Source organism: Ciconia boyciana, chromosome 10, assembly GCF_034638445.1.
Source record: "Ciconia boyciana chromosome 10, ASM3463844v1, whole genome shotgun sequence".
In the NCBI taxonomy this organism is placed as follows: domain Eukaryota; kingdom Metazoa; phylum Chordata; class Aves; order Ciconiiformes; family Ciconiidae; genus Ciconia; species Ciconia boyciana.
This window is the reverse complement of record NC_132943.1, coordinates 28,484,381-28,509,346: the sequence shown is the minus strand read 5'-3', so window position 1 is coordinate 28,509,346 and position 24,966 is coordinate 28,484,381. Positions and strand designations below refer to the sequence as shown.

At 37.4% G+C, this 24,966-nt stretch overlaps 1 protein-coding gene across 6 annotated transcripts in view; it reads left to right on the top strand.

Moving 5' to 3' along the window:
• PDE1A (phosphodiesterase 1A) overlaps window positions 1-24,966 on the top strand; it is a 233,792-nt gene that overhangs the window by 50,387 nt on the left and 158,439 nt on the right. For 5 of the 6 annotated variants that reach the window (XM_072874737.1, XM_072874738.1, XM_072874735.1 and 2 more), the window contains one exon: window positions 19,828-19,941. In XM_072874737.1, the coding sequence (XP_072730838.1) occupies window positions 19,838-19,941 (104 nt within the window). In that variant the 5' untranslated portion in view covers window positions 19,828-19,837. Of the gene's footprint in view, window positions 1-1,638; window positions 1,728-19,827; window positions 19,942-24,966 lie in introns of those variants that run through there. The other variant, XM_072874739.1, reaches the window with a different exon arrangement.

Here is a 24,966-nt window from a genome sequence, read left to right as displayed (position 1 = left end):
AATTTGAATCAATGCCCAGGAATGATGTCAGCTATAGCAGATTAAATTTGCTAAGGTCTCTTCATTTTAAATGTGTTTTTAAAACAAAGCAGATAATTCTTCCAGGCTTTGGTCTTTTAATGTTTTTAGCCTTTGTTTGGGCTGAATGAATCATTATACTTTGGTTTATTGAATATTAAATTTTAAATCTATTTTGTAGTACCTTTGCATACAAAAACATGGATTTAATAGATGCATATGTTTCAACAATAATTTGTAAGTAGTAGAAAATTCAGTATTTTATCTGTCTTTTGCATACTGTCATAATTGTTCTTTTATATTTTGGAGGACTGAGTAAAGGGAAAGGCAGAGAAATAATTACTGATGTGCAGTACTGTCTGTTACTTATCCTCAAAAATCAAATACACAAAATAGTTCTTCAGATACTTAATAGTGAAAACAGTATATAACGTAGGAAAATAGTTAAATAATTAAATTTTCTGTCTCTGATAGTACTGTGTATTAGATATACCTGGCCATGATTTTGTATTATTGTAACAAGATAATTTTGTTTTTATTCCATCTGGTGATATGCTTATGGTCTGACTAAAGCCTGAAAATTGCTAGCCTTTTTATTTGTATCCTATGTTACATTAATAGCAGTTGTCATTATTATTTATACCTAATCTGCTAAAAACCTTAACATAATTAAATCAATTGCATCCTGCGGCAATGAATTCTGCAGGTAAATTCTATCGTCTATATCCTGCTACTGGAGACAATGTGAAGTGTTCAGATTTCAAGTACTTTAAAAGAACTTTCAAGTAATTGGTAATGAAAAGTCCAAACTTACTGCAGTGCAAAACACAGCTTTGCTAATACAACTTTATCCATGGTGGCAGTACTTTGCTGTATGTTAGAATCGTAGAGCTCTAGTTTTAGCTTGAAGGGACCTCTGGAGGTCATGTAGTCAAACATGATCAAGGTACTCAGGGAGTTGTCCAGCTGAGCCTTGAACACCCCTGAGGACGGCAAGTCCACAGCCCCTCTGGGCAACCTCTTCCAGTACTTAACCACACTCATGGTGAAAATTCTTTTCAAAATATTGGAATTTCTCATGGTAATTTTCCCCCAAATACCAGAATTTCTCACGTTTCTACTTGTCTGTTGCCTCTTGTCTTATAAACGTGCACCTCTGAGAAGAGTCTAGCTCTGTCTCCTCTGTATCCTTTGACTAGATAGCTCCAAAGAGCAATAAGGTCTCCCCTGAGCCTTCTGTTCTACGGGCTCCCCAATTCCCTTGATCTTTCATAGATGATAGAGAGCAGCCTCACAAGGACCTTGTCCAGCTCCTTCAGCACCTTTGGATGCCTCCTGTCTGGTCTCATGGATTTGCTTATGACCAAGCTGGTTAAGTGATCCCTTCCCTTTCTTCCCTCTACAGCAGGTACTGCTTCACTCCCACAATATCTGCTAGGAGGCTTAGGGACTTGGGAAGCCTCAGGACAAGGCTTTCCAGGGAAAAATAAAATGCTCTTTTCTATTCTTTTTTAATGCCTTCCAAAGAAGATACCTGGAAATCTTCTTTACCATCCCTTCTTTTCCCCTTTTCCAGATCATATCTTCACCTATGTGTGCGCCTCTCTTTCACCAATGCTAGTAACTATCTCAATACCATGAGAATTTCTTGGCTGAGACCAATCAGAGAAGGCAGGGGGAATAGGTTTGCCATTCCTGCAGAAAAAAAGGTTGGTTATGTTGCACCCATGTAGCTTTAGTCTCTATTATTTCTGTGGGATATTAACACGTGAGGATTCACTGATGTATCATGCTGAAATAAGGAGGTACTAAGGTAACGTTTATCGTACTGTTGTATTCTTCTCTTTCTGGGCTTTGGCTTATATAAAAGTCTTTATGTGATCTGACCTATTATTTTTTTAAAAATTCAGACATAATTTTACTTTCTGGTGTGAAAAATATCAAGCAGTACGTTGCTAATGCTAGAAAATGTTTGTTAGGTTTCCTAATGTAATTAATATTTTTGATCTCAGAAGTGGTACTTGAATACTGTTTCACTCTCTTAGAAGAGCAGAAACAATATTGGTCTGACTTCTGAAGACAAGCATAAGATGAAATCTTTCTATCATGTTCTGTTATACTTGTGCTTCTACTTTTGTCTTGTATACTCGTCGGAGCACTTGGATAAGTTATATTTCTGCTTGTTTGTTTTCCTTCTGTTTTCCTCATAGTTTAATATAATTTCCCACACCAACACAAGTTATTTATGAAATTCAGAAAGCCAGGTACACTCTTAAAAAAGCCAAACCTTTAAAACTTCTAGCTGCTTTTTTGTACAAAATAGCTGCTTTTTTATACAAGGTGAGTATATCTTAAAACTGTATTAGAAATTGTATTATCCACTACTCCTTAATTTCTCTAGTCTTCTTTATTAAGTGTGCTGATTTTGGCTGGGATAGAGTTAATTTTCTTCACAGTAGCTAGTATGGGGCTATATTTTGGATTTGTGCTGGAAACAGTGTTGATAACACAGGGATGTTTTCATTATTGCTGAGCAGTGCTTACACAGAGTCAAGGCCTTTTCTGCTTCTCACCCCACCCCACCAGCGAGCAGGCTGGGGGTGCTCGAGGAGTTGGGAGGGGACACGGCTGGGACAGCTGACGCCAGCTGCCCAAAGGGATATTCTATACCATATGATGTCATGCTCAGTATATAAAGCAGGGGGAAGAAGAAGGAAGGGGCGGACATTCAGAGTGATGGCATTTGTCTTCCCAAGTAATCGTTATGTGTGATGGAGCCCTGCTTTCCTGGAGATGGCTGAACACCTGCCTGCCCATGGGAAGAGGTGAATGAATTCCTTGTTTTGCTTTGCTTGCATGTGCAGCTTGTGCTTTCCCTATTAAACTGTCTTTAACTCAACCCATGAGTTTTCCCACTTTTACTCTTCCAATTCTCTGCCCCATCCCACTGGGGGGGGAGTGAGCGAGCGAGTGGTGTGGGGCTTAGTTGCTGGCTGGGGTTAAACCACGACAGAAGTCTTTCAAAAGACAAGGGAAGTTATATTAAAAACAGTGTTCACATGATACATAAGAATTGTGTAAACCTTTGCTAATTTTAGCAACACACCTGAACAATCAGCCTCTCCTGCCCCAAAAGCTCTTTCCTCTTCAGAACTCATAATTCACATAATGCAGTCAAGTTTTAACTGATTTGCGAAGCTGCCATAGGACGGTTAAGTTCACAGTGAGGAAATTTTACTCTGACCACACTGTTTGCACAACACTTGAGCAAGACTTACAAGCTGGAGAAGTGGGCCTGTGTGAACCTCATGAGGTTCAACAAGGCCAAGTGCAGGGTCCTACACCTGGGTCAGGGCAATCCTCGGTTCCAATACAGTTTGGGGGATGGTGTGATTGAGAGTAGCCCTGAGGAAAAGGACTTGGGGTACTGATGGATGAAAAACTGGACATGAGCCAACAATGTGCACTTGCAGCCCAGAAGGCCAACCGTATCCTGGGCTGCATCAAAAGAAGTGTGGCCAGAAGGTTGAGGGAGGTGATTCTGCCCCTCTACTCTGCTCCGGTGAGACCTCGCCTGGAGTACTGCGTCCAGCTCTGGAGCCCTCAGCACAAGAAGGACATGGAGCTGTTGGAGCAGGTCCAGAGGAGGGCCACAAAAATGATCCGAGGGCTGGAGCACCTCTCCTACGGGGACAGGCTGAGAGAGTTGGGGTTGTTCAGCCTGGGGAAGAGAAGGCTGGGGGGAGACCTTATAGCAGCCTTCCAGTACTTAAAGGGGGCCTATAGGAAAGACGGGGACAGACTTTTTAGCAAGGCCTGTTGTGACAGGACAAGGAACAATGGTTTTAAACTAAGGGAGGGCAGATTTAGACTGGATTTAAGAAAGGAATTTTTTGCAGTGAGGGTGGTGAGGCACTGGAACAGGTTGCCCAGAGAGGTAGTGGAGGCCCCATCCCTGGAAACTTTCCAGGTCAGGTTGGATGGGGCTCTGAGCAACCTGATCTAGTTACAGATGTCCCTGCTCTTGCAGGGGGGTTGGACTAGATGACCTGTAAAGGTCCCTTCCAATCCAAAGCATACTATTATTCTATGATTGTAAGATTTTACCACTGCTTAGTTACCTAAAGTGGGAATTCTCTGCTGTTGGACATCTGCACAGGGGATAGTTCTTTGCCTGTTTTATTTTATTCTCTGTGGCAGCTCAAATTTTGACCCCAGGAGTGGTCTCTTTTTCCTGAGAGTGAGGTGGGAGCGTATACCTTCTTGCCTCTGACTGTAAGCTCTTTTTCTGTAATAAGTGGGAAGTAGGGTTTGTGGAGAACTGATTTTCTTGTCTGTTGAATGGCAGAAGGAATAATACTTTACCCACCTGGGATGTGCTGGACAGTATTGTTGCTTAGGGTACTGTGTCACCAAACAGAGCCACCTTGGATACCTATCTTTTGAAATGTCATGAGGACTGGTAAGCTGCTTGCAATTGTCCCAGTGACAGTCTTACTCCTGAACTATGTAATTTTAAAATACCAATACCGTTGACAGAAAAGGAAAAGTTTGTAATTTGAGAGGTTTAGGCTTCCTCCTGTAAAAATCTCACAAGTCAGCATTTTTTCATAGCACTGCATTGTTTAGCTTCAGTTACTTTCACTACTATACTTCTATTTTCAGAGAATACAGTTCAAACTTTTTTGAATATATCTAGTATTTTTGCAAAGTAAATGTATGTTTCTCTGAAGTACAGTCTTTCATTAGAAACTTAGTTCTATAACTACAGAAAAGCATAATTTCTGAACTTCTACGAATAATGCATCAATGATTCAGACAGTTTAAAGTCTGTAATAACTGATCAGAATTCAGGAATAGAGCTAAATTCTAATACTGCAATAATAAGCTGATATCAGTTTGAGATAAGAAAACCTCGATTGGTCCTTGTAGCCTAATTCAAGGACCAGATACAATATGTAATTCATGTTCTGTGAAGGTTTGTTGGAATGCAAAATGAAACAAGATCTACATGATGGAATGCTGAAAAGGCTGAATTAGAAGAGCATGCTAAAAGTAATTGATAGCTTTGTTTTTTTCTTGCTAAAAATGAGCAAAGAAAACAATATTATGATTTCTGACAAATACTAGACAATTTGAATATTAGACAATTTATGGATAAAGAATCATTAACATAGGGAGGGGAAAAAAAACAATCCTGAACTATACATACACAGTAATGGCCTCTGTAATATTTTTATTACTTGAGAAAGTTATTTTGATATCATTTTGATACTTATCTCAAAATGCTAGCTCAGGGCTCAGCAAGTATGAAAAAACACATGAAAAGTTTGTAATTTGTAGGAGGAGAACTGAGAATAAAACATGAAATATTATGCCACTCTAAATCCATGTCATTTATATGCGAATAGTATGAAACTGAATGGTATAGAGAATGTGAACAGGAAATAATTATCTAATATTCCTCTAATGCAAGAATTTAGGGAGATCATATACAATTAGCATGTGTTACACTTAAAACATACAAATGACAATATATTTTCTGTAATGGGTTATTGAAGTGTAGAATGAATTGCCCCAGGATGTTGTGGAGAATAATGAATAAGGGATTTCAAGAAAGCTTTAGGCAAATTCATATGGAATAAATCTAGCAGGGACCATGGGACATGCTATCAAATGTAATCTCTGGCTCAAAAAGTCCCTAGTTTGGGAAGATGCTGGAGAAGGCTCATTTTATGCTTACCTAATTTCATATTTGTTCTCTAGATATGTAATGTTGGCTGGTTTTGCAGACAGGATATTGGCATGCAATAATCAAATCAAAGGTCTTTATAGCCCTCATATTCCAGAAACTGGGCTGTTTCTGGAACAAAAGGAACAAAAATGAACAAAGGGAAAGATATTATTCCGGTTATATCCAGCATTTTAGTGATCTCAGTAATATTCTGGCAGGTGCTTCAGTTTAAACTTGAGCTGTGACCGTTTCATGTAAATGTTTGCACAAATTTTAGAGTTACAGCTCAAATCATGCTGATCTTAAAAGTTTAAGATTAATGACTGGAGCACATTCTTTCTGTCAAAATTTAATACCTTTACTTAAAAATAGGATCACGGGAGATATTTCCTGTTGTGTAAAATTCCTGCTTTGTGACATAGAGGCCAGATCCTTCATAGTGCAGCAGCCCTAAGGGACTTACTACCCTACGACCCATTTGTAAAGGACCACCTAATGCAGAGGATTGTGGCATTGTGTGGCCTCTCTTTTGCAGTTTTTGTCAGTCGCTTTTTGTGTCAATGCTGATACACCCAGCAGCCTCACAAAGAAAAGTTCCCTAGGCCAGAAGACCTCAGTGAGAGCTAAATCAGGCCTTAAGCAAACAGTGGAACTGTCCGAGTTATATTACCACTTTCTCAAGTAAAAGCCCAAAGCAGAACACCTTAGTTTACAGATTCTTTAAAATCAGTATGGACTCACCAAAGTTTTGCTCTATATGAAAGGTAAATGAACTGCTTTTTGCATGTATAAATACAAGCTAATGCCATTAAGTTCTGAGATAATTTAAATGTTATAAATTACTTGGACCACTTCTGTAAACAATCAAAGTATATTGAATTACATTTGGGTACCAGAAAAGTTTTAAACTAGGTTTTGGGGTTTTTTTAAAATTATTTTTGTCAAATGGCGGCTTTCCTTCAAATTTTTGAGGAAGGTATGTAATAGGGAGGAAATCCCATTAATCCTCAAATGGGCTGCATTTAGTGAAAAATGTTGTAGCCTGAAATAAAAACTTACATTATTTAAGATCTTGTACCAGACTAAAAATGTTACATGCAAACTGCAAGATTTTTTTCATGTCTATTGGAACCTATAATGAATGTTGATGTTGTTAAAATTTGACTTACTAAATGTCATATTTTCCTCCAGTCATTTTCCATCACAATATAGTAAATATTTTTCATATCCTAATGTACAGTCATCTTTAAAACAAAACAACAAAAAACAACAAAAAAGTTTTATCAAACATCACATTTATTGCCATGTGATGTTTGATAAAACTAGCTGTTAACTGGAATAGAAACACTGCACCTCTTTTTCTAGCTATGTTGGTAATTATGTGTTTGACTTGAAATATTCCTTGAACTTAGCATTTTGGAATTTTCAGAGGATATACTATCATTCTTTTATCAGAGGAAAAACAAAATGTCAGGTTTGAATTCCATTTCTAGCTTTTCCTTTTCTGCAATGATAGTCAGATATCTGTGCTAATGGTTCTCATTTAGGCATCAAATACTGCCCCGGAAAGTGGTTAACAGTGTAAAGATGCTTAAAATAGTTCTGAACTAACAATCAATCACTAGTCCTCTATCCTGTTTTACTGGGTTTTTTCTTACATGTTCACCCAGGCCATTTTGTAGCCTGAAATAAGAAAGGGCTTATTGTCTTAAATAAGAAAAGGCTTATTGTCTATCATTTACTCATCTTTTATTAAAAGTCATATAAATAATCTGATTGATGAACCCATCAATGTTGGAAGCTATCAAACATATGATAGTTTTGCTAACCACTAGTTATAAAAAAAAAAAATTGCATGAACTTAATCTTTCTGATGACAAATTAAGTTACTTCACAGAAAACAGCTGTGGCAGCACAGAAAATAGAACTGTTTGAGAGCTCAGCTGGGACACTCAGGCTGATTTCACAATGAAGTTATTTTAGCGAACACTGAAAATTGTTTTGATCTTGTAAAAGAGTGACATATGGATCTTTTTGTTGGAGACTTAAGAACTCTGATTTTTTTAGTTTATCAACAAGATTATGTGGCAATTGGAATATGATCCGTAGGTATGGTCAAGAGGAAGCAATGTAGTGCAGAGAGGGTTTATAAGGCAAGAGATGAAAATGGAAAAAGATCCTATTATTGGAAGTTGGAGCTAAAACAGTTGGAAATGAGGGGCAATTTTTTTAGTAAAAAGAATAATTAAACAGTGGAACAATTTAGAAACAAGTTTGGTTCTTTCTTACTCTCATCTATTACTCTAATCTGTAAAATAAAAAAAAAAAAGTGTTTTGTAAAGATACACTTCAATGATACCATTGCTCTTGAAAGTGATGTGGAATTGGTCAAACTAGCATGCTAATCTGTGTTCAGCAATGCACCTGGCTGGATGAAACAATGCACTTTTTAGATCATAGAACGTGCACATATACTCATTGCTTTCTGTAGATACTTTCTGGAGAGTCAGAAATATTTTCATTTTGAGTGAAGTACAAACTGCTATTTGTTGCTAAAGTGTTTCTAGAATGCTGGATTGATAGCGTAGATATTTTTAAGAACACTTTCTCTCTTTATAAGAAAAAGACTGTACTTTATTAATGGAAATGAAAATTAGATTTTACCAGTCATGAGAATTCTCCTGTGAGTAGCTGAGTGTTCTTGTGCTTATAATGTGCTATCCCATTGCTTCTCTATGGGACCCGCTGCTATCTTCTTTTTCATGGGATATATTTGAATATCTCAACCCAAGCTAATTAAAACACCTATTTTCAAAATCAAGATTAAAAAAATGGAAATAGAAAAGATGCAAGGGACTGTCTATATTTCTGATTGATTTTTTTTTTTTTTTTTGGTCTGTTCTGTTCTTAAGCTTCAGTGAAAAAGATTCCATTATCACCCTGGGTATCCAGCTCTAGTGTTTAACTATCGTGTTTAGAGAATGTTTCTTAATTTCTAGCCTAAATTTTGTTTGTTACAAATTAAACTGATTACTTCTTCTGCTACCCTAACTATATATTGACAACCACTGATTTTTTTTTTTAGCATTGGCATCCAATATATATATATATATTAAAAAAGCATCATATCTAACCAAACTCTTATTTTATAGACTAGTAAATACAATTATTGTATCCTTTCTTTATGCTAACTTTTATTCTTTATTTATATTTATCTATACTTATGCTATTTATTATTGTTTTTCACCTCTGGACTCACTCTTATTTGCCCAAACTATTAAAGCTTGGTTCCTAAAACTGGACAGAAGAGTTTACCTGAGATCTCCTAAACACTTCCTGTATTTTGCATTTACTTATTTATATTCTGAAATTTGCCTTTTTTTGCAGCACAGTTACCTTGTTGACTTAATAATGAGCAGGGAGAGCCCTGATCTGGTAAGGTAGCTGTGTGAGATCAAGCAGAAATTCTTCATCTCTTTTCACTTCTGTAAGCTGATAAATCCATGCTTGGTTTGTGCTCAGTCTGTGTTCTATTTCAAGGGAAACCACCTCACTGTTTTATTAAATATTTTTACATTTTTAAACACAGTAGAGTGAGTTCACTCATCCATCTCCCAGAGCTTGACATAGGTTCTGTCTGTATTAATCTCCAAACATTTTTTTTGCTATTGATAGGAGGTTTACAACTATTTACACATGCTAAAAATGGTCAGAAATTACATTGATGGAGATGAATACAGGCAGGAAGCATTATAAAGATAGAGACAAACAAACAGAAGAAAAATAAGCTAGCCCAAAAAAGGATTCTGATGTGCTGTGTAGGGCTTACTTTTCCTTTACACTCCTTTTTTGTAAGTCTTTATCACTAGTGCAACTTCACCAGCATATCAAAGTTTAGTCATCAGTGTTAGTAACTGTACAGAGTGAATAAGGTAAGAGATGGAGTAATGGTATTTTTCAGTTCCCACTCTACCCAGGAGTCCTAGCAGTGGTCTTAGGATAATGTCAGGTGCAAAAAACCATTTTAATGAAAACAGTCTGTGGTGGAGGAGTTATAGCTATTCTTAAGGTTGGAAAAGCTCTTTTGGTTGTATACCTGACAAAAGATGTAAACTTATTGCTAATGTACTGCTCCATCAGTAATGCATTTGGCATTAAGAATAGTTCAGTTGCTCCTCTAGCCTCAGGTTTCAACCCATAAATGCAAGTAGTTTTGCTGGCCTCCACTAACGATCAGTCTTTCAACATACGTTTAACATTAAATTGCTCAAGGGTCAATAAAGTACAAATTATTAAGGCAGATAATTAAATCATGCTTTCAGAACCTGTCATTCTAAGCAGTCTAACACTTAAGAAAGAAACAAACATTTTATTTGAAAACTCATCATTTTAGTTGCTTTTTGACTTGAATTTGGAAAATGTATGCATAGACATTTATACCAAATCATGGGTTGATATGAAAAACTTGACAGAGAGGTATTTTGCCAGCACAACTTTAAAACTTACCTAAACTTTACCTTTACACTTTGGTTGAACTTGCATGTTCCAATGATATTAAACACATTTAAGTGATACTAAACATCTGACTGTCAGCAGAGTTTTGTTCTTGTCATTAATCTTTTTGCATGCTAGACTGTTGAACTAATTTTTAAATGTGCTGCCAGTTTTTACCATCAGTTTAATACTCCACTGATCTTTTAAGATGTTTGAAAGCCAAAAGCTGGAATCCAAGTTGCTGGAATTAAGGTTAAAATGCAGAATATGTGAAGAAAAGGCCTTTCTGATTTCAGCTGCACTTAGATTTCAGGTTATGTAGCAATTCCCTGGAGTGTAGAGGTTCTGAATAGATGAATTCTGAATCAGATAATATTGTGCATACTCCAACACAGTCACGTCACGTACTTAATAATATTCAATACATTTCTCTTCTCTTTCATACTGACTTTTGGAGAATATTAATTTTGTACGGATTGAATTTTTTGAAATTAGAAGCTGTGAAAATTAAGCTTGCATTTGCTGATTTTTTTTCTCAGGTTCCTTACATGTCTTCTGTAGGTTTTGCACTATATAACAAATTATCCAGTCCAAGTTGAAGGATGTGTGGAGCGTATTGTTGGCTCTTTGTTAGGGACTCTCTATATATTTACTTTTCTACCATGCATATGCAGTACCAATGACTCCATCTTGTTTACTGAAGCGGAAGGCATTTTGCAAAGGTTTTATGGGAGACTACTGTTTTATAAATTAAGGAGGAAAACTACTGCATCTACAGATACTTTTTTTAATTTTAAAATGAATAATTTTTTTTTTTTATGTCATGAGAAGCACTTTTATATTGAATAAAGCTGTAAGAACTACCATGTTTCTATCACTTAGTATTCTGTTCCCAGTGATGGGCAGGAGAAAAGACTTAGGAAAGGAATATAACAAAGAATAGGTAGAGTGATCCTTCTCTAATAAGCATTTTTACCTTGTAAAATCCCACAGTTTTTTCACATCCTGAGCTGGAGGTTTCATGTGAACCATTTTGTTTAACAGCCATTGTTGGACTTGTGGTTAATATCTTATCTAGTTCTTTTGGAAATAATTTATATTTTTGGTCTTCACCATTGCTCCATGATGTCAAGTTCCGCATTTAGTACCACAATAGGTGCAGAATTACTTTCCTGGAGAATTTTAGTTCTGTTCTGTCACTCATTAACACTTATATAAATTAAAGTAGTTATCAGGGATGTTGTGAAGTGAAAATACAAATTTTCCTGTTAACTATTTATTTGTTTTGTTGATTCTTATCCTCTGCTTTCCCTGTTGTTTTACCTGCCAGTCAACCACTACTGAATGCCCTTTTTCTCATGTTTTCTCTAAGGACAAAAGAGATTTGGTGTGGGATTGGGGCTTTCTCCTCTCACTGGAAGAAAGTGAAACCTGACAACCCAGGTTAGAATGCTTTTACTTACAGATGCTAGTCTTTCCCCAGAATGTGTAAAGTAGGAAAGAAAGTAGTATAGTATTCAATATTAACTGCTTATTTTTTGAGGGGAAAGCCATTTTCTGATAACCCAAACCTCAAATCCTCTAGCTACAGTTTAGATAATCATGGTTTAGCTTTCTGTACATGCCTTCTGAATGATTCTGATTTTTCAAATGCAAATTTTAGCTGACTCTATGGGACTGACACAGGCACCCAGAGTGTAAGAAGATAGGCTTGAAAAAACCCTCATCTTTGTTTTGTGCTTTCTTCTGATTGTTGGAGCATAATCTATAAACTTAAACAGCAACACAATAGTTGTGACTGTCTCCACATTCAATAAAATATAAAGAATCAGATTCCTTTTACGTTCTTCCCCCCCCGTAAGTCGGAGCCAAGGTGGGTCCAGGTAATATCTGCAAGAAAGTAACTGTGCATTTAGGACATTTACAAATGAAAATAATCAGGTTATGTGTTTAGTTATTTTTGTTGCTTTCCTCTCTTGGTCAAGTGGCTATTTCATAGGTGCAATATGCTCCCATTACTAAGTAGATTTTTTCCTTCAATGTTTTTATAGCCTGGATTGAGGAGGTCACGATCATCTTATTTTTCTTTAAAGCAAAAGCATACATGAATTAAGACCTTGATAGTTTTGAAAGCACTGATGTAATCTGCTTTCAAAACTATCACATGCAATATTGTATATAATCCAGAACCACATCAAATTTACAGGAGATGCTTGGGGTTATGATGCAGACGGTCTTGTGTCTCAAAGGGGGTGCCTTTGCCCTTCGGTCCTGAAAAGCTCAGCTTTGTAGTTCAGGTTTGGAAGGGACTGCTATGTGGGGTGTAATGAATTGATTCCACCTGTTTGGGGTCAGCTACTAGTGGAAAGCTGGTTTACAGTAAAAACAGCTATGGTAAGGGTAGATTCCCTAATTTACATCTTTAGTTTGAGATGAAGAGGCTTTTTTTTTTTTTTCTGCTGGCATCTGTTCCGTTATAGTCTTTTATAAATATCAAGAAACATTTTCTTGTTGCTATGGTCTTTGTGTAAGTAACGTATAGCAAGAGGGAATGATTTTCTTGTTTTCTTTGTTGAGTAGCTCAGAATGAATGCTCGAAATAACCTGTTTTAGACAATAATTAGCTGAAACAACTTTATTCCATGTTGTCTTTGTCTACACACATCTTGCCACCATGGACTAGTTATTTTCTTTACATCTGCTGTAGTTCAGTGGGATAAACTGGCAAATGCTTTGCCAAATCCAGATTTCCTAATTCTTTTTGCCTTGTATTGTGTATTCTCTCTCTCCTTCTCTAATTCTATGCTCATACCAGTAACGTGGCAGTTACAATTTTTCACGGTCAACCATAGCTTTTGTGTTCAAATTACTTTTACCTTACCATTACTTCTTCTATGCATGATTGTCAAAATTATAATGGCTTCATAAAAACTCCTAAAGAAGAGATTGAAAACATATGAAATGTGATAAAACAGGCAGTGGCCTCTGATAAAAGGAGCACAACTAACCTGGAACATTTATATTTATTCTACAACAGTTTATTCTACACTATGGGGGCAGTCTTGCCCTTTTTGACATTGAAAGGTAACAATCTCATGTTGTTATGAAGTACACTGTTATCCTTGTGATTCTCTGTGGCAATTCCCTCACTGCTGCCACTTCTGGAATGGTTCCCTGTCTTTGCAAAAATCAACATATTAGTATTGTAGCGAAACTGCTTCCTAAGGAGTTCCAGAAAGTTAGTGTTTGTTTCATGAATGTTCCTCCTCAACTTCAGCCGATGCTTTTCAAAACTGGTTTGCCAACTCATCCTAAATAAAGAAGTTAAAAGCCACCAAACCTTAAAAACCTATAACCTCTATTTTCTTAGGTTGTGCTAATTGCCAATGACACTGTATGAGCTACATGCAATTTCTGAAGTTCCCGTTTTCAGAAACTTTAATCTGGTTTTCAGTGGTTCTCTATAGTCATATTTTGAACAAGGTAACGACAGCCTCTCATTTTCTTTCTGAAGTATTACAATTAAGTACTGAAAAGTTATCAGAGAGTCACTTTTAATGGGAAGTAAGACTAAAGACAACCTCAGAACTATTCTATACTCTCCATTTTTTCTCCACTCAACATCCAGTTTGTTTCCTGTGCATGAAACACTTATCTTTCAGCTTAAATTACCAGTGAATTTCTGCTGGCCAGTTTCCACATACCTGGAGAAAGATGTAGCATGCAACTGCCAACTGAGCATCTATTTTACAAAGCAGGTCAAGATGATCCTTTTATCACCCTGCCTTGAACAACTGTCCTGCTTCATTTCATTCACTGACATGCAACACAGTTTCCGCTGAACTTTTGATTTCTTCTTGATTGACAGCTGTCTGTCTTTGTTTTCAACACTTTTCAAACTCTGCTTCCAAGGCCTCTTTCCAAGTCCAGCTGCTCAAAAATAGTCGTCTTTTTATCTTTTTCTGTCTTGCTACTGATGACGCAGTAGCAAGTTTTTCCCTGCAGTTCTCTCTGTTTGGATTATCTGTAGCATGTCTCTCATGCATTCCTCATCTCTGCAATTATTCTTTTTTTGCCATCTCTCCATCTCCCAGAATTTTTCAGATTGTTTGGTTCACTGAAGTAAATGAATGATTCCTTAAATTAAACTGAGTGAAAGATCATATTCAAAGTAGACTTAAAAATAGTTGTGCTTACCTGAGGCACCTGGACATCTAAATTCTATTGACTGCAGTGAGGTCCTAGACAACATTAGTGCAGTTTTAAGACATCTGCTTTAATCAGCCCAAGTTTACTTGGCACTGAACTGGTTTGTGAACACTCACACACAGTTGTGACAGACAGGAGCTGGTGACCTCTAGTAAGGGGCAGTATTGAACAGTAAAATGTGACAAGGTCTTAATATGTCATAACTAGGCTTGCAAATATATATCTATTTGTGCCCTGAGGTTTATCAGCTAATTTACTTGCAAGCTTTCATGGGTATTTGTTTTCATTTTTAATTGCCTAAAAGCTTCAATAAATCTGACTCTACGTTCATTTCTAATATGATATGCCATGCATATAGCAAACAAATAGAAGATATTTTTTCTCCCTGCTATACTTAAAGCTTGGTACTTGCAGGACACGTGAATTAATATACATACTTTAGTGATTATATGAAGAAGCCTCAAATACAGTAAATCAGATGTAGCAGAAAATACTAAAATAAAAAAAATGAATTAAAGGGAAAATGTTCCTGGTTGGGTTTCCTTATTTAGATCATCTAACCACTGTTAATATATCAATCCCAACTCTTTTACCTACTTAATTAAGCCAATGCCAATGCACTGTGTAGACCATATGTGTAAATCTTTAAAGTTGCTGTTCCTCAATTATGTAACTCTACTAATTTTATTAATATATTCTATGGAGAATCTGAAAATCCAAGATTACTGTAACATCAACGTTTTGCCATTGCCAGATTGCTGGAGGCCTATGTATTTAAATAAAGTCCATGAACTTTAATAAGACCAAATATTCCTTTTTCCTCTGCTGCGCTTCTTATTAATCAACAATTCACACATTTGGGCATTGCAAGCAAGCTGGAAACTCTGCTTGTGAAGAAGGGGATTGCACATCACAAATGCAAATGTAATAGACAATGGGGACAGCAGAAGGAGACATGGAGAACGCTGTCTAGCAAACCATTCCTTTTCTGCAAGGGCAGAATTGGAGTGATGGGATCTCTGTCCTACCTTAGGTTCTGTTCACAAAGTACCGTGTACCACTGGCGTCCACTGGCAGGCAGTTCTTCAGTGATCTAACTCTGTTATTTACAATAGTGTTGAACTTTGTCTTACCCAGCAAATAAATGCAATGCTTTACCTGCTTAAAATTGTGTATTAGTGCTTGCTAGATCAGGGCCAGGACAGTCAGCGTACAGATCTAATACATGCTGTCACTACTTACAACAAATGTATCTTATCTTTTTAAGGGTTTGTTTGGTGTTTTGGTTTTTGGTTGTTGTTGGTTTTTTTGTTTGTTTGTTTTCAAATTTCTTAATTGGTTCATGGCTCTCCTGCAGTTCCACCACAGGGAAGTTTGTGTTGTCAGGTTTGGAGGGATGAGTATTAGTCTGACAAGTCACTCTGCAGGCCTCTTGATACTTCCTTATTCTCCATTTGTCACGAGTTAGATGTTTTGAAGATAACTTCAAACAAAGAAGCATATTTAATTTCCCTTCAGGAGCAGAGAATTTATTTAAAATAAAGCTCTCATTCTCCTCATCAAAACCTGCACAATCCCTTTCCTGTTTCCATAGCTAACTGGGCTAGCTGCAGGATTTTCCCAGTTTTAAGATAAGTTGTTTTCATTGTAACTGTGTGATTTTGGCATAACTGTAAAGGCCTCAGTACTCAATATTGAAAAGCCAACCTGATTTCTTTAGTGTTGGGTGTATTTTAAAATTATTTCTTTGCATTGATATTACTACTGAAGTGAAGTATTTTTAGATGAAAGAAAAAGAGCTTAGGATACATTATCATTAAGTGTAGCTTCCTACCTGAGGATTAAGTGGCACTGGAACAGTTTTATTTTGCCATAATTAAGGGTGAAAAAGTTAATTATTCCTGGTTTAATATTTCTCCATATTGACTACTAGAGGCTTTCCTTTAGTGTTCACTTCAGTATGGAAATTTTAAGCTGAAATTTAAAATAAAATAAAAAGCTGCGGGCAAAGGGCAAAAAAGATTATATTTTTATAGGAGGAAGATGGATTGTAACAACAACTTGCTGGAACTGTAGCACAAGCATCAGGTTAGCTAGGGCAAGAACAGAAAACCAGAACAAGAACAGGAAGTGGAAAGAGAAAAGCTATTTAAGACAACTTATCATTTCAGGTGCTATCTCTCTGGTTGGTTTGGCTTCCTAAAGTAGCTGCTCATTGTTTAGTATTCTGGATCTTCTTTAGACCACTTTGTACTGGAGGGGCACAGATGCGTATTTCTGAGCAAGTCAGGTTGTCCGTAGTTCCTCCTCTGATCCCCTTGTTGCTACGAATGGGCTGTAATGTACGGTTGTCCTATAGTCCAGCAGCACACTCCTGTCCTTTCTGCCCCTTCCGCCTCTTGGAGCCAGAGGGGTGTTGGCACTGCCGTGGCTCTGTCGTTCTCAGCCTCTGTGCCTGCCTTCCTCTGGGCGGGAGGAGGGGTGCAGGCTCGGCTGCTTCATTCTCTGAGCATTATTCACAGAAGCTAAAGGGAGGAAAGGTCCTTCCTTTCCCCATGTCTCCATAAGGATTTCTTTGCTCATGTTTCCAAGATAACAGCATACCTAGAAGTTGTTTGTTTGTTTGTTTTAAATGGGTTGTTTCTCTCTCCTTAGGGACATACAGGACACTCGCTCTAGCTACTTCCTTGATTTTCTAATGCCTTATCTATCTGTTCTTATGTGTTTCCTGCTGTTTCTTTCATTTTCAGAGACACAATTTCACCCTTCAGTGTCATGTCTGGTCGTTTGCTATACCAATCCTCAGGATAAACCTTTGGGGAGGTGGCTGCTTTGTCTGTCCTTTGCTTAAGCCATGCCAGGTGCTTTCGCTGTAGGAATTTCTGTTGTTACAGTGGTAAGGTCCTGCAGGAAGCAAAGTTTTTACAGTTTTCCTTTGTGGAGTTCTGGTGAAGTTAGCAGGTGTATCTCCATTTGCAGTGATATTATTTGGGCAGTTTGTTCCTTCCTCCCTTCCTACAGGATATTACCTGCTCATAATACTTTTCTCCAGTAAGTCAAAGCAATATATTTCCAACTACTTATTTCCTTGCGAGGGAGAGAGAACAGCTTACAAACACCGCTATTTTTTCATTGTAGAATTGGACAACAAGAGCCGGGAACACTCTATGAGAAAAAATAGGCCCTTCAAATTCCCCTCTGTCCCGGGAGGTTTATGTGGTTTCTATAAATACTTTATTTCTTTGCGTTTCTTCAGATGTCTGGCAGTTAAAAGGCAGGGAAGAACCCAGATTAGTGTGAGAGGTTCTCATTAGTTATTCCATGGAAGGATATTTATAGTCTTTCTTACAAACTTTAGTTGGACTCCATGCATAACAGGAGCAGAAAGTTTGGAAGTTTTTAAGTGGTTCCTCGGTGAAGTTTCAAAGATACTACTGCTGCCTTTAAGCAAATAAATGCTTTGCAGTTTTTGAAAAAACAGCTATTTGTATCTCTTCACTGTTGTTGTGTGATGCTGTTTGAAAATTGTAAAAGATGTCGCTCACCCAGGGACTGTTTTCAGATATTGCTAGTAAATTTTATGGTACTGACTCTTACATGTCTGAGTCAGGAATAATTCTGTGAAAGTCTGTGAATTAATACTAGTTTAAAATTGTGTATGTGTTAAATCCGTAGAAGTAAATTAAATGTACTATTTAATTATCCACCTGAAACCAGTATGTAAAAGACGCATCTCAAACTGGTTTATAACTCTCATAGGGTATATTTTAAATATATAATGTGAATAAAAGGTATCCTAGAGAAAGAAAATTGATGAGGAAATTCTGAAGTGTTAGGATTATTTCAAAGCAGTGAGCCTCTTTTTTATTTTTCTGTGAGATCCTGAGTACTTAATGATATTATCCATTTCTGCCAATTGCATCAGATGGGAACCTCTCATCATCTCACATCTTTGTAAAATTGAACACAGACAAAGCTGTCTAGTTAAAGCCACACTGAGGTATGCATCTCCTACCCTTAGGGTCCTTCCAGTCGGCATCCGAGGACGCTCGTCCTCACTGTTCTATCGTGGACCCAAAGCCCCTTTTCCCGGCTGGCAGTGACACCAGTAGCTGGCAAAGCTCAGACATATTTACTCCTACTTGGCACACCCCTCTTGCCTGGCTTCTTGCACAGCTCTTACACTGATTGAAACAAACATGATCACTGAGATAAGTCTGTGGTATATTTGATTATTTGGCTGCTGCTTCAGAAATGAAGATTGTTACTGACTCACCAAACAAGATAGGTGCTATTTGCAGAGTACAGGAGCTCCTGTGCAAACCCAAGTCTGTCTCTGAGCAAGCAGCAAGGAAATCCTCTCCTTTGCCCTCTCCAAAACCCAGCTTTGGCTGTACAACTAGGTTCTTAGGTTTGCACTTGAAAGGCAGAGCTGGCAATCTGCTGCACAGCTGGCATACTGTTTAGTCCTCAACCCTTTTGCTGTTTGCATGCACTTAATTGTTTTTTGCTGGCAGACACACACAGTTCAGCATCAGATTTTGACACACGCATGCTGCTGTCCTGAAGGTTTCGCTGAGCGGGCTGTCTTGCAGCTGCTGCATTTTCCACCAGTTAAATTGACAGTTACCTACTGTGTGGAGTTGCTAGGAGAAGGTGAATAGTCATCATTACAGCATATTCCTTCAATAACAACCTGTAGAGCTCTCTGATTTCTCTTCTGCAGGGATTTATACGTGTCTTCAGTACCGACTTAGCATTTGTACAGTCACATTTTTATTGAGAGGCTGGTAGATATTTATTCATTAAGAATCAATTCAGGATCAACTAAAGAGAGGAAAGCTCTGGCATTTGAACATGCACTCTTTTTGTAGGGTGATGTGGCTGATACTGGCTTCTACCATCTGCTTTCCTATTGCAGCCTGTTTCTCCAACCTGCAGAGCAGAAACCAGCCTTTCTTTCCTTCTGGATTGTTAAAGCCATTCACATTTATCCTGCATGGCAATGAATTATAGTCCATTTTAAGGAATCTTTTGTGCTTCTGTGCGTATTCCTACAGCAGAAGAAGTGCATGAGAAAGGAGCTTGAGCAGTCAGTAGTATAGTAGCTGGCTCACCCGTATGGATTAGACTCGTGAGGTCAGAGGAGCTGTGTGTACTTGCTCTGTGCTTCGGGGAGGGGGGGGAAGAGTGGATTTGTCTATCAAAGTTAATAGCGATTCAGGCAGGATTGTCCCTCAGCTGTTGTAATTCTGATGTGTTTTGATATGACAGCAGCTACTGTCTAACATGCATGGATCTTCTGACATTTGTAGTGGACTAAAGAATGCTTTTACTTGCTGCTGAGCCTGACTGTAACTGTATTGCTGTAGGACAGTAACGATGGGGGCTCGAGCGACGGAAACAACTCGGGAACTGGAAAGCACCTCTATAAAGTATCAAATAGGAGGACACGCAGAGAAAATGTGGCAACGGCTCAAAGGAATGTGAGTAGCTTCTCTCCTTGGCTTTTGTTCTGTTCCCTGGGAAAGATCGTTTTCATCTGTTTTTTAAAATGACTAATTAGCAAATGGGAGAGTTATCTCTAAGCTGTGAATAGTATTTGCTCTCATAATACAGTACATCGTTCTCATAGATGATGGTACTTAGGCTGTCAGACTCTGTATAAGGTTCAGTCACCTCATTTAAAAGATATATAACTAGAGAGAGTTATTCTCTAAATTAAAATGCAGGTAAGTCCTTTCAGGTTAACACTTCCATAGATCTGATATGATTTTGTAAATATTATCTTCAGAATCAGCATTGCTGGAGCTGTTTCATCATTCCTGTCAGTATATATAGGTAAGTAAATTATTGCAGTTCCATAGGAGGTATCAATACTTTGCCTTTTGAGAGTGCAGATAAAGAAGTCTATATTAAAAGGTGCTTAGCTGTTAGGAGGATGCTATGTCTCTGCTTTTTTGTCCATTATTTTGGTGCTCAATAATGCTAAAAACTGATTGAAGGACTATTTGAAGGGGCTACTATGCGCCTGCTGCGTCTAATTTACTCTTCTCAAATGCAGTTTTCAGTGTAGACTTTTGGTGCAAATGATCAGTAAATAAACATCTGCAACCTGTCAGAGAGAAACTCCATCAAACTAGTGTGTTCTAAACCCCTTAAACTTCAACGCCTCCTTTTAAGTATTTGTCTGGTTTTTGCTCTGAAAGCTGATGTCAGCATGTTACAAATAAATATATGTTTCATTTTTTGCTTTGGAAGCAAGGAAATGGCACTATTATTTTTTCTGGAAACATCTGAAATACTAGGTTTCTAAAGGTATTCCACAAATGCTATATAGTGCCTCAGCTTTTGAAGGAAAACGGGTTACTTACAGTGCTAAGACGATTAGATGCATTGGCTATGGCACTGCCTGTTTCCCCTCTACATTGGGTAGAGATTCAAGCTGGCTGTGGGAAAAGGAGTTTCTACCATCTGCTTTCTTTCAAGAGAAAGTTGGTTTGCTTCATTGGAAAGTCACTTTTCAGTTGTGGCCAGGGATTTATCAGAACTTCTCTGATATGCTTTTGAATATTTGCTCTGAATCCTATCATCACTCTGTTTAAGATTATGTACTTTGGGAACCATTTTGCCCCTAGAAACCCCAAAGCAAATATTTTGATCATTTCCTGATGCCACACATCTTGCCTCTGAGTTTCTACTACTAGAGACCTCCATCAGTTTGTGCAGACTTTCATTTGTGTAGGGTTTAAGCTGCTGCTTTTGTTCTTTCTGTAAATTCTCTGTTACTGCTAGGCTCTTGGGATGAAACATTTCCTTTCAGATGCCTCTGGAATAATTCCATTAGACAAACTAGTGTAAATAACTAAACATTAGTGACACTCAGTACAACAGGTCCAGTAAATAAGGTTCATGCTTATTTAGGAGTAGTTAAAACAATAGCTGGAGTTTGTGGTCTATCAAAATCAAATGGAGCTTAAGCGTTTGAAAACCATGCATCTTTCGCGGGTTGGTGCCAGCCTCATGACTGTTGTGACTGCAGGACAAGATAGCAATAAAATGCTTGTATTTAAAAGAAACAGGTTATATTATTAGATACGTGCTCAGCTGACTGTTTTTCAGACTTCCAGATGACTTAATTTTAATTATTTGCTAGTCAATTGGAAATCACTGACTAGTCAATATTATGAATATAGTATGGGGAAATTTCAAAGACTTGAATTTTTCAGAGCAGATCTCTGTGCTCAGTTTGTAGTATATGTATCAGTCTTTAAGGAAAAGGATTCACTCTACTGATGCACGGATATCAAAGTAGAAGTATGTTTGTATGTGGTAGGGGAGAGGGACTGATAAGTGGGACTGCCACAGATAATCTGACTTGGGAAGAATTCTTTTATAAATTGTCAGTCAGGAGAATTGTTTCATCTTAGGGAGGGGAACTGTTAATGAAACTAGTATGTGTGAAGCAAATTACTGAGTTTTTAAAGGAGTGTACGGTAGTATATCTACGTTGAAGTCAAGACATGGTTATGAAACTAAGTCTATTCTTGCTGATGAAGTCCACAGGCCTACAGAGTTTTCACCAATCTGTACATGTGATTTCGACATGGTTTTACTGTATTTTGCCAGTCGAAAGTGCTGATTATCTTTTTGCAAGCAGGTCATTATTTCTGAAAGAACATTGGATTTCATTTAGGTAACTATCTGGGTAGTGTTTAAAAGCTACACAATAGGTTCTTACTTAAAATAAGCTTTTATTTTCTTTTATCATTTCAGCTTTTCACATAAGAGCCATTTAATTATGGATTTGGCTGCAGAATTCCATATACATTTAACCTCATATGTCTTAGGGTGTTTTTGCTGTTGGTTTGTTGGTTTGGGTTTTTTTTTTTTTTTTGTAAATGCAGGCTATTCTATAAGATAGTTGAGTTGAATACGCTTAAGGATAAATTAAAATCCTTATTTGAATGCCCAATGAGAAAAGCTGGGTATTGTAGAAGCTTGAATGAAAGGGCATTTCTATGGGTTTTCTACTCTCTAGGCTTGCATAGACATTCCTAACCTAATGCTCTCCTTAAGTGCTGCGATAAAAGCTTGGATGTTTTGAACAAACTAAAACTGTACCTAACTTTCACCAGGTCCATGTGGCCCTACAGCCAAGCTCTGTCTTCTGCATGGCAAGTCAAAATCCAACTCTATTTTTCTTTATATTGCAATTGCAGCAGTGCGGCAAAAAAGGAGATTCTCTGGCAGAGAAGAGATTAATTTGAAATTAATAACTTCATCAGCATTGGTGCTGAGTTTATTGATGTCTGAGTCTATAAAACACAAGCTCACTGAAACAGGACTTACTTGTGAAAATGAGTCATTTACATTTCTGTCTTGAGCTTCTGATCTTTGAATTAAGACATTCTCAGTATGCAGACTGCGAGCTTCTAATGCTTCGTACTTCAGGGAGAAAGCAAAAACAAATAACAAGTGACAACTAAATAACTTGTATAACAGTGGGGCTTTTATAATTTTTTGTTATGCAGAAGAGTAAAAGCAAAAGTCATTCAAGCCACTGCTGGAATTCCAGCTGCCTGACTGAAGGCGAGTGTTGTACACCTGCTTCAGAAGGCATTTCATCACAGCCTGTCCAGGGGACTCTTTCTCAGACCATTCAATGCCACTGATTACACTTTTTCTTCCTTAGCCTTTCATTTTCTATCAGATGGAATCTTACTTTAGACAGTAACTAAGTCTCCAGCTTAAATGTATTCTGGTGTCAATAGGACCAGAAGATTTGCTACCTAGGAGAGTTTCTCTTCGGATGCTGATAGAGAATGGCAGTGAGCTCTGAAAGAGAAGCAGCTTCTTTAAAGCGTTTTGATTCAGAACCCAGATAACCAGATTTAAAGCAGAGCTCTGTATGCTTACTGCCATTACAGTGTTTGGTATTCTCCTTAATCTGCAGATAGACTTGACTTAACTCTGTGTTCTTCATTATTCTGTGAAATGGTGCCCTGTCTGTTTATGGTATACGTTGGCTGTCTGCCACTTCACTCAATGTCACCCACAGAACAGTCAGACCCGCCCCACTTTATCTTATTTTACAAGTAGGCATCTTCTTTGCAAGTAGCTTCTTGTATTGCCACCACTGTTGAACCTAGTGTTAGGAATGAGTTCCATTTCTGAGCTTTGAATTAGTTAGTGAGAAAATAACTTGCTTTTCATAGATATACATATTTGCTAGAATTGTCTCTAAGAAGCCAGAAAATCTCTGAATGGAAAAACTTAAAATCCAAGGTCCTAAGAGTTGGGGGATTGGAGTTCACACGCAGTTAGAATAGGCTACTTTACGTAATTGTTACGGATTTAAAAAGAGAATGTGTCATTGCCATCACTGTCCTAAAACTAAGTTGTGCTAACTTGGATGGCAAAAGGGATCTGAGGAAAAGCATAAGCTCCTTTCCTTACCTTGTTCCCTTTCTTTTCCTCTACATCCAAGATAATAGAGCCCAATTTCTACAGCATTTCTGCAGAAAGGAGAGTCTGAACTGTTTTAGACACTAAAAGAGACTGACTCATAGACCCAGTTTGTTGATCCTTCAGTGCTGCAGAGACAAATGCCTATCATTGCATGCGTACACATTTTGTAGAGGCAAAAAGGGGCCCTAGTCACTGGAAACTTGTCTTGATGTCAAGGAAAGTAGAGAAATGGCTTCCTCCACCCCTGCTGAATTATCAGAAGAAAGAATAAAAGGCATCATATAGAATCCAGATTAGCAGCCTGTTAGGTCTGAAAGGGGCCAGAACGGGTAACTTTATTTAGGGAACCTCACCCAGTCATTCCTTCACCAGATCCGTGGATACTGGTGGAAGAGCTATAGAACAGTTTCCAGAACTGTATATGGCAAAGAGGTCTTTCCTTTGTTTTTCTAAGTTCCTTGTTCACAATTCAGTTTATTCTGTATTTGGCATTTGTGTTTGCTTATTGTCCTTTTTTGTATGCTCAGTTTGCCTAAACTATGAAAGTTCAGTAAAGGTTAACTGAAGAGATTATCATTATCAGAACTTAACATTTTGTGATATAAAGGTTTATGAATTTGTGAGTACTAAATAAGAGAGGAGAAGAGCTAGAATTACAGGTGGATAACTATGGTAAAAAATGGCGAGACAGAGATTGTAATTTACTCCTAACTACATTAGGAATAAATGGATATACAGTTAAAGTAGTTTTTACTTGTAATGTTGCCTATTTTTACTTTTTCCTAATGTGAAAACTTTTCTTTAAAGGAAAATCTTAAGCTCTTGAAAAAATTCAAATGACAGCTATTTCTAAAGGGAATTTAAGTAAAATTAAAGCCGTTATTTGTCAAATATGATTTCAGAAATGCTCTGAACAGAAAATTGAAGAAATTATATAATGATTTACCTGTTGATTGATATGTATCCCATTAGTGCTATAATTACAGTAAGAATTGTTCCATTATAAATTATGAACGGTTTCTTTTGATTTTGAAACCAAA